The 10,231-nt window shown below is 44.7% G+C and overlaps 1 protein-coding gene across 4 annotated transcripts in view; it reads left to right on the top strand.

The window, feature by feature from the left end:
- Positions 1-10,231, top strand: part of CHCHD6 (coiled-coil-helix-coiled-coil-helix domain containing 6) — a 172,035-nt gene that overhangs the window by 5,201 nt on the left and 156,603 nt on the right. For all 4 annotated transcript variants that reach the window (XM_019504931.1, XM_019504932.1, XM_019504930.1 and 1 more), the window contains exons 2-4: positions 1,828-1,966; positions 3,636-3,705; positions 5,369-5,513. In XM_019504931.1, coding sequence (XP_019360476.1) covers positions 1,828-1,966; positions 3,636-3,705; positions 5,369-5,513 — 354 coding nt within the window. The remainder of the gene's footprint in view (positions 1-1,827; positions 1,967-3,635; positions 3,706-5,368; positions 5,514-10,231) is intronic.

The following is a 10,231-nucleotide window of genomic DNA, read 5'->3' as shown; positions in this document are numbered from 1 at the left end:
TGCGGGTGCTGCAGGGCGTGCGGGTGAGGCGGGGCTGGGCCTGGGGCAGGGGCAAGGGGGCTGCAGCATGGCTGCCTCCAGGAGTGCGGCCCTCCCTCAGCTCCTTCCCCGCCTCTCTTTGCCCCAGAGCTGTGGAGCCCCTTGGGGAGCGGGGGAGCTGGTGCCTGATGCTGGGGTGGTGCTGAGCAAGTGTCTAGGGCAAGGCATCTTTGCCCCTAATTGGCACCTCCCGCATCCCAGGGCTGATCGGGCATCAGTTGGCAGAGAAGGCACTAGGGATTAATGAAGATTTGAGGTGACTACAGCCCTGCTCCTTTCCTTCCTCCTGTTGCTCTGGTTCCGTAACGTTGCACCCCTACTGCTGCTTATTTTTTCCTTTCACTGACTTATTTTCCAATCCCTCATTAAAGAAAGGGATGCCCAGCAAAACTGCCCGAGAGCTGTCCCTGCTGTGGCTGGGGCCCAGTTATTGGCTGTGGCAGGGTCTGTTTCCTCTCTCAGGTGCTTCGCACAGAGAAAGACCTGATCCTGATCCATATCCCTCTGCACTTGCCTGGTCAGCACCTGGCTCCGGGTCCCAGCACAGCTTGGCGTTTTGCTGTTTTGATTTTTGCAGTTCAGCTGACAGGACTAGAGCGAAATGTTGACTCACGTCTACCAGAGCACTCCTTTGAACTCCGGGGGTTTCGGCTCAATGAGAGGTGCCCTTGTATTTTTATCGCTAGTTTCCAGAACAGTGGCCTCCCTTCCTCATTTGCTCAGCCTCCAAAGTCAAGTCCAGTCTTAAGCATCTGTGAAATGAAAAAGGCTTCCTTGTTCTTGAACCTCAAAATGAATTATTCGCTTCCTCCCATAAAAACCTTCTAGTTAGCATTGTGATGCTCTCTACTGCCCTCACCAAGGATGCACAAGCACCTCTAGAGTTATGACTGTTGTCTTTAAGAAAACCTCCGAGCTGCTGCATGTGGATTGCTTTGCAGTATGTGTTTACATACTTGTAGCCGTGTCCCTTGGGATCTCTTGATAGGGTGCAGGCCACGTGTGCATGTGTTTTGCAGTAGTCAGGAAAGCACCAGGGAGGAAAGTTGGAAGACCCAAGACCAAATTGACAAAATAAATACCAGAGATGTTGAAATGCTGTTGCCCTGCGTGGGAGCAGCACAGCCAAACTTTGTATTCTGCTTCATGCTCTGAAGTGTGTCTCTGTGGGACTGGCCTGTGCAGGGGGGGAAAAAACTCCCATTTGCCTGTCCATTAGGATTGTGTGGTTGGCATGAGGTTGTTAACCGTGCAGTGTATCGGAAGAAGAATTAGACCTGGCAGCGTTCTGAAAGACTGTCATGAATTGAAGTTTCATGATATTTGGGGCACATTTTCTCCTTCTCTAGGATCTGTACCCAGGTGCAGAAAAAAGGAATAAATTTAGGGTTGGGCACATACGTTCTCTGTCCACCTTCCATTTTGTTTTGTGGAAGTTTTACTTAGAATTATAGAAGTGAGAGATGGTGATACATCAGCTAAAGATCTAGTCCTAGCCCAGTACAGGATTGTTTTCTCTAGTTGTCTCTTCTCCATTCCTGTTTTCCAGTCAAGCTCTTGTTGGGGACTTTATGATGTGATGTTTTCATATTTTCTAAATGTGAAATTGGCCTGTAAAAGTTTAAATGACTTTATTTAAAATTGTTAATGTTTTTTTTCAATAGCAGAACTAGTGATAGTTTGTGGCAATGTTTAAGAAAAGGTAACCAGTTGAGAACTTCTCTTAGTATTAAGGTAAAAATTGAGAGCTGATTCCATTAATCTCTTCCCTGCAAATAATTGCTCTAGCTCTCTGAAGATGTAGTAAACCGAATGAAAGAGTCTTCTCAACCAACAAGGGACCAGAGACCATCTTCCTTTCCTCCTCCCTCTTCCCGTGGCACTACACCTCTGCTAGCTGCAGAAGAGAAGGCCAAGTCTCCTAAAGGTATTGCCAGTCTGTGTCAGATCTACAGCCTAGAGTTTTGAAACTAGTCTGAGCAGCAGCACTAGTCAGATGATGCTTTTATAGATTTCATGTATGTTTTTTCAGGGTATAGTTCTTATGAAAAGTGTTTTGATTTGGCTCATGATGTTTCTACTTGTGTATCAGGGCAACTGCACAGTTCGGGTCTCCTGTAGTTCTGAGAGGTCTTTCATGGCTTTTTGGAGGTGGGGAGGAGGGATGGGGTGGAGAGTTAGTTGTTGGTGGAGGGTTGTTTTTATTTGATTTGATTTAATTTGATTTTTTTTTTTTGCTGTGCGGTACTTAGAACAATTGAAATTTCTGGATTCTGTTTCTTGCTCTGCCACTGGGTCACTGAATTAATTTAAAGCAAAGAAAAGTAAGGTAACTTGTTTTCTTTCACCATCTATAGTATAGCATTAATACCAGCTTCCTCAATTTGGATGAAACATAGTATGGCAGTGTAGAGGACAGCAAAACCTGAATTATTTGTATCCTGATGACTTGCAAACCCCTTAATTCACAGCAGGTTGGTAAGTGAGACATGATATGTGCAGCTGTAGCTCTTGCTCGTAAGGGTGCACTTCTTTACTCCACTCAGTTGGAACATTGCAGGAGTTCTGCACAGCTGCTTGATGATGCTGCATATTGTCCCTGATCTGTTGTGGGGGTGAGGTTGGTTTGCAAACTCTCATATTTGCAAGGCACTAAGGATCCTAACCCTGTGAGCTATCCAGATTCACTCTGAAAAGGACATTAGTCATAAATGACTGAGGTGGGGTTGTATTGTTTCATTTCGACACAGAGGGATAATATTGTGAGCACATAATGTTGCCCTGCATGTTCAGAGGAGGGAAAAGGTCACAAGCTGATTCCAGACGTTGCCAGGAGTGGACGAGAGACTGACAAAACTTGCCTGTTTGATGGCATGTGTTGTGGCTTATTATAGAGAAGGGTCTTTGGCTTTTCCACTCAAGATAGCTGAAACTTGTTTTCTTTGGTATCTGGATATACATTGTTGATATTCTTATCAGCAGTCCCTCACAATTCTTAACATTTTTGTCTATGGGATCCAGACTAATATGGGTATGGTGAGCCAAGCCAGAGAACTCTGTCCTTTGGTTGTCTAAAGCTTCATCAAAAGTGTGTTGGTCTTTGTGAATATCCCAAACCACCTTTTTAAATTGATCTCTGCTCCTGACAGGTCCCTGCTGTAATTACAGGGAGTGGATCAAGAGTGGTGCATTGGCAGAGCTGGGGAAAAGGTGTGGAGAGTAGGACTAGAATAAAATGGGTGTTTGCATGGATCAGGATTAAGGTGTATTAAGTACCCTTACCTACAGGAAGCTTATCACTTTTTCATGAACGCAGCTTTTAGCTATACAATTCTTATTCTCAAATTTCCCTTGAGACGTTTCTTGTGCTGACCATGCTCTTGAAATGCTGCTTATTTATTAGGGGTATAGGTTGTATCCATGTTGGTCTAAGGACATTTGGTTGGTCTAATAAAAGATATCAGATTTATCCAAAGAACCTTGTCTGCTTATTTATTAAGCGTTTTCCTTTTCCTCCATTAGCATGCATTCTCATGACATGATGGTAGCTCGTGGTTTCTTCCACAGTAGTCATGTGCTTCTATTCCTCTTCCCAGGAGTCCAGCCACCAACGGTGAAAAGCTCTGGTCAGAAGCCTTCAGAGGCAGAGGAGGACCTGTACAAGAGGTGAGGAAACTTTCCCTTCTGGCAAAAGATGGCTGCCTGTCCTGTCACATTCTTTCTGGGCTGCGTGTAATGCTGAAGTTTGCAGTTCAGTGCTTCAGTTGTGTAGTAAGTCTTTTGTAAGGTCTTGGTGTCATTTGAGGTCATGGAACAACCCTTGCAGTGCAAGCATGTGACTCGTGGCGAAGGCAGGTGAAGGAGCTAAGAACCAACTGGAGGGTGGTCACAGAAACATAGAAGACCAGAAGGACCACGAGGAACACTTGGGACCTATAATAAGTTGTGTGAAGGAAAACACGTGCTCGGTACTGTCTAAAGTTGGTTATACCTGCTCCTGCCTCCTAAAGTAGGTGAAAACCTCTGGTACTGATACTGAAGTGCTTGAAGAACCTTTGGTTTAGGTTTCAAATCTGTTACTTCTGAAGAACTATACTGAGTGAGACTCTGTGGTTAGATCTGAAATAATGCCTGTCTAGGTATCTCCTTTGGCTTTTTTTTTTTCTTTCTTCCTTTTCATGCTGCTGTCCCACATGACCTTTTCAAGGCTGGTTTGAGGTATTTTTCCCCCTCTATGAAGCACTTTAATTTTGCAAGGTGTCAAAGCATGTAAAGCTGCCAGGGAGAATGAGATGCGTTCTGTGAAATTGGCTTTCTAGCAATCCCAGGAATCTCTGCTGCTTCTCCAAAGAATGGAGAGGAGTAGGAACTCCTCCAGCTTCTACACAGCAGGATGGATCTCCATTATGAAAGTTTCTGTGCATGGCTTTTTTTTTTTTCCCATAGTTTCTCTAGCTGTTTTCTCCTATTCTTGCTTGCTGCCTCTGGCATTCTCCTTACTGTGCCCAGTATTTGCTAGCATTTCACACAGGGCCAATCTTGATGACCAGAAATGAGTCCTTTCTCAGTGTGGCCACTTGACAGTGGCACCACTTGTAAACATAGTGGAACAGTGTCACTCCACTGTCGTGTCTCTTACATCTCTAGGGGAGTCTTTGGAAAGCCACTTTTGTTTATCAGAGATGGGGGGAATCTAACTTGCTGGCAGTCTTCAGTTCTGATGTACGGAGCTGCTTCTGGAAGGATGGTCTAGTGAGTGCTGCAGAGAAAGTAGGGCATGGTATAGAGACCTACTGATCTTGTACCTTCGTTAGCCTGTTATGTGTTTATGGAATTCCTAGGGCCAGAATGGCAATCAAGTATGGGTGCTAAGTTTTCTCCATGTAGTGTTGGCTTAGAAATTTCTAAAGTCGCTTCCTTCAGCTCTCCTGATCTCATCTAATCTACATTGCTGACCCTGTGGAGAGGGAAAGCTAAGCAAAAGAGCCAGGTAGACTTGGTAGTGAATGAAGTCTGCTAGGTAGATTAACTCCTTAGTGTGTGGCCTGCCCTCATCTCTTGAATATCAGCTTAACATGTAGCGTATTAAATCTTTTATTCTTCTGATATTGAATGCCTAGCAAATACTTAAAGGAGTCTAACCTGACTAGATTATAGATTTCTGTGCTTTTTGTCCTGTGGTAGCTTGGCTTTGTTAGTATTGAACTTGCTGATCTCCTGGTTCTGCAGAAACTGATGCTGTGGTAGTATAAGCAGGCATTGTGCCAGGTAGATTGTGACCTGTTGCCAGAAGTCAGCTGCTCACCTTCTGTCTTTGGCATTGATGCAGATATGAGCGAGAGCAGGCACTGGTTCAAGAGGAGCTCCTTCGGCTGGCTAAGAGGGAACGGGAGGCAGCTAGTGAGGCCCTGAGTACTGCCCTTCAGCGGGAAAGGAGCAGCACCAATGAAGAGAGGCAGAGGGCTGCCCAGCTGGTAAGTACAAACCAAAGAATATGCTCCCTTGTGGACACAGGGTCTAAACCTCTCTGTCTCTCGCAGGAGTTATTAAATGCCACTTGCATTATGAATTGAGCAGCCTCAACTTAGTCCCTAGTCTGTGGTATTCATTACTTCCTCTGTCCCTTGAAATGTTAACAACAACAAAAAAAGGATAGTTGATATCTGCAGCACATGGAAGCTGTTTCTCTGAGTGTGGCATCTTGGCTGCCAGGTAAAGTGTTTAATACCATTCCCACCAGGAGGACAATGGTGTCCAAATGGAGAGATGCCACTATTAGGGAGGAGAGCCCTGCTGTCTTACGGAGCGTGGGAGGAATGTGATGGGGTGTTCAGGTGCTATCAGGAAAATGTGTCCTTTTCCTGGCTAGAATGAGCTGGGATACAACCCTTAATGCCGTGCTGTTGTCGCATCAGAATGTGATTGTAGACATTAATATATTGGATATACAGTTCCTGGGTGCCTGACTGTCTGCGAACACCAGGGAAGTTGGAACAGATATTTCATGGGTAGCCCCTGAAAGATAACTGGTGAATACGCAACTTGAGGCCCAAAACTATGCTTATGTTTATTGTTGTTTAATCCTCTCAGCCTATTGCTGAAATAGCAAATAAATCTGAGACAGAACTGACCTGTTGGGTAGCTTCGTCTGTCCTCCCAACAGTCAGGACCAGGCAGCTGGCTACTCAAACCGGAGGTTCAGCACAGCGGCCTTTTAATCTTTGGGGACTTTTACTATGTTTATTTCCTTTCAGATCCAGGCATCTTTAAGCCTGATGTTCTCCATACTACATTCTCAAACTGTGTGATTCCTGCTTGTTAGAATGTTCTTCCCTTCTCATTTCTGAACTCCCATGGAGCATTTGAAGGCTTGGAGTATTTCTCAAACTCTTCCTGCCTGTTGTCAGTATCTTGACTTGCCAGATTCCTGTTTTCTCTCTTCCCACTCCATTTGTTCAAAAGTACTTCTTTTTGGTTCTTTTTGTCACTAACTCTGGATCATGGTCTACCTTTTGCTGTTTTTGCTTGTGCTTGCTCTCACATCCTAAATTGTTAAGAACAGCAGAGATGATGTGTGCTGGGTGGTGATAGATCAAGCCTCTAGCTGAGAATCCCATTGTTGTGCATACAGAAGCCAGGAGAGCAAACTTTCAGGTGTTCTGTGCCATGTTAGTACTGAATCCGGAGGAAGGTGGGGTGGCTGAATGATCTGCCTTCACTACTCATAATCTTCTAGGTGTTGAAGGTTGTGCCATGGCTAGTTGGCAAGGTTACTTCCTCTACACATGTGGTCATGTCTTGAGCTGTCCTATGCCCTTGACATCACTGCAGTTTGGTCACTTCTTCTTTTGAACAGGCATCTCTGCTGCTGAGGCAATTGTCTTTCTTCACCTTACCACTCTTAGGCAATAAATCTGAATTCAATGGCAATATTTTTAATGATTTCATTTGCGTTGTGCTGAAAGCCATGTGACATTTTAATCTGTGTTCTTTACGGTTTTCATTTGCTGATTTTTATTATTAGTATCTCTGCAAAGTGACAGTTCATTCTTACTACACCATGCACCATCCTCCTCAGAGTAGTCTATGAGCTAACCCTTTGGCAAGGTACCTGTCACAGGTTTTTGGATATAATTAATTCATTGTTTACTTTGGTGCTACAACTTAGAAGGATGTGACAAGAAAGGTGAATTAATGGCAAAAGCAGGAGCCTGTGGTTGAGACTGAAACTGATTTCTATTTTAGCTAAGCTCTGTCCTGACCTCTTTGTGTGGCTGTGCCCGAGTCACTCAGTTTTTGGTGCCTCAGGCCATTTGTACATGCCAAAAAACTGGCTTTTAAAGTGGTTTAATGCCCTTTTGCACCAGTTCAATGGTGCAGCTGTTTACACGTGTCGGCAGCGTAAAGTGCATTAAATGACTCTGTCGCAACAAAATAAAACATGTCTAAAGTGTTTTCGTTTGCTACCTTACAGCTGCGGAGGGAAGCAGTGGGCCCTGTGCAGGCAGGCTCCGCTGAAGGAAAAAAAAAAAAGCGGCAAGTCTGATTTTTGTTTTCCTTTTCTTCCCAGACTCTGCCTCCCTGAGCTCTGGGGGGGACCGGTGCTTCCCTCTTCGGCTGTGGTGCCCCCTGGGACTGCCTGTGGGGAAGTGCTGCCTGGGGGTGCTTGCTGTTGCCATGGAGGGGCACCCCCCTCTGTCCCCCATGGCTCAGGGACTGCTTGGCCTGCTGGCAGGCTGCCATCCCTGCCGCTAGAGAGGCAGGTAAGGATTGTGCCTGACCCTTGTATACACATCACAGGAGTTTACTTTGCCCTAAATTGAAGTGGTGTTTTTAAAAACCCACTGCTTCAGTTTAGAGAGAATTAAACTGAAGTAACCCCCCGTGGCGTGTACAAATGGCCTTAGTTACTGTATTTATATGACTTGGAACTTCACAAATCCTACAGTCAGGAAGTTCACAGCATTATTAAACTTCTGTTTGAGGAGGCAGAGGTGTGGAGTCACTGCATGGGATCAGCTAGGATGGAAACAGTCTGCAGAATGCTGTGGAGGAATTTTGTATGCGTGTATGTGCAGCACCTAGCACAACAGGGCTGTGATACCCATCAACAGGTTCAAATGTATCTAATACCATAAATATTAAGCGACAGTACAAGAGGTATTACTGTACTATACTTCACAGCAGGGCTCTTGGTTAATGAACATTTGTAAAGGGCTTTGATCTTCCTATGAAATGTTCTGTCAAATGGGCAGGAGTGAACATAGATGTTTTGTTCAAGTCCTTTATTTTAGGATAAAGGGCTTGTAGTGGAGTCTTCCTGATCAAGTTGTTAGGCCCTTGGCCATGTTCTGAATAGTCCCCCTTCACCCTGCACTCAGCATCTTTTTTTCTTTCTTCTTTGTTTTTAATTCATCACAGTCTCTTCCCCTTCCCCCCTCCCCTTGTGTGTTTTTTTTTTTTTGGACAACAAGGAAAATTTTTTGTAAGCAGGGCTACGTTTCCCCTCAAACCTCCATCTCCTTAGTCTCCTGGGGCTGTTCAGCATGCACTCTGAGCCACCCAGTAGGAGGCTGTGACTTTGAGACTTGTGAGCTTTTAACCAAAATCTTCAAAACAAATCCAATGTGGAATTGGATGGGGGAGGCAGGAAATAAATGTGATTAAAGGAAGACATCTCATTACCACTCTAGAAAGGGAGGATTATAACCCACAAAATAGGAGGATCTAATTTAGGGGCCATGCATGCCAGTGTTATCAGGATAGTGGGAGAGCAAATAGAATAAACGAAATTAATACTTTTGAAAAGAAGCATTACCCGGATTTGAGAATTGAGCTAATATGATTTGTGCAAAGCCCTGAACTTCTTATCTCCTTGTTTAATCCCCTAGGATAATGGTTTTGTCAGATTTATTGACCAAAAAATCTGTGTCCCTTTCCCCCCCACTCCCCTCTCTCACTCTTTAAAAAAAAAAAAAGAAAAAAAAATGTAAAAATGGAGTGAGGGTAGTACGCGCTTGATACCATAATTAGCTCTTTCCTGTGGGGAGGGGAAGATTATTGTGTGGGCAAAGGTGAAGATGGAAGTGGCTATCCTGAGTTGCTTCTATTTGTTGCTAAGCAGTGGCTTCTCCTTCATGTGTCTTTGGCCATGTTGTACTCCATGGCCTGTTGGATAGAAATCTGCTGGTTCCTGCTTGCAAGGAAGGAGTTGTCAAAACACAGTTTGTGCTATTTCCTAGTTGTTCTGTCAGCTAACTGTAACTAGTATAAGGCAGCTGAATTCCTTCAGACTCATTTAATCCAGTTGCACTTCAATTCTACTGGGGGGAATTGGAAGTCAAGCAGGGGACTGGAATGAGAATACCAAGTATGATTGGTGGTTTTGGTCATGACCATGAACTTAGGTTTTTTTGAAGCTGATTTTGTTTTTGCAGAACTCCAAGATCTTGAAAGTTGTTGGCTCTAAACTTGTGACAGCTCTCATTGTTGTACTAGCAGTGATGGTGGTAGGCTGGGCTGGCCAATGGCATTTTAACCAGAGGGTTTTCTAGCTCAGCTCAAACTAGATGTAAGTGCTGCTGTTTGATTATTGGCAAGCTGCCTCCAGGTCTGCTCCCTTTGTGATCAGTGCAATGGATGGAGAGTTGGAGACATGCCAGTGCAGGCAGATCCTCTGAGGTGACTGTCTGCAAATGGGGGAACTCATCTGATAAGTTACCTTTGCCTTCTGGTCCCATGGGTGGAAGAGAGTGATCCAGGCAGTCTGGGTAAAAGGTGGCATGGGAATTATAGCCAGTTGTTCAAGCTTAAAGACACTTTTATTTGCTGTATTGCCATTAGTATAATTGTGTATATGCCAGTAGATTGATCCTTTGTAGTGATTGTGGCTTAAGTAATGCAGCCCACCTCATGCTGTAAATAGTAGGGCTGTGCCAAGCTTGGGTAACCAATTTCTCTTTAGAGGAGATTGGGCCTCATTTGGTGGCTGAATTTCCCAATCAAATTGGGAGACCCATTAAAAGGTCCAAATCAATTCGGAAGCCTCCAGATCAATTGCATTTGGAGAGATTTGGCGCCAATTTGGAGACTAGGTCATAGATTAAACAGGCAGCAGTTCTTGACCATGCTGGACACAGCTGCCTCCAGCTGGTAAGTCTCTTGTGGTGGGCAGAGTGGGGAGGGAGGGGGG

The sequence above is a fragment of the Gavialis gangeticus genome, unplaced genomic scaffold, assembly GCF_001723915.1.
Source record: "Gavialis gangeticus isolate Ggan-Ray unplaced genomic scaffold, GavGan_comp1, whole genome shotgun sequence".
Classification (NCBI taxonomy): domain Eukaryota; kingdom Metazoa; phylum Chordata; order Crocodylia; family Gavialidae; genus Gavialis; species Gavialis gangeticus.
This window is presented reverse-complemented; position numbering and strand designations above follow the sequence as displayed.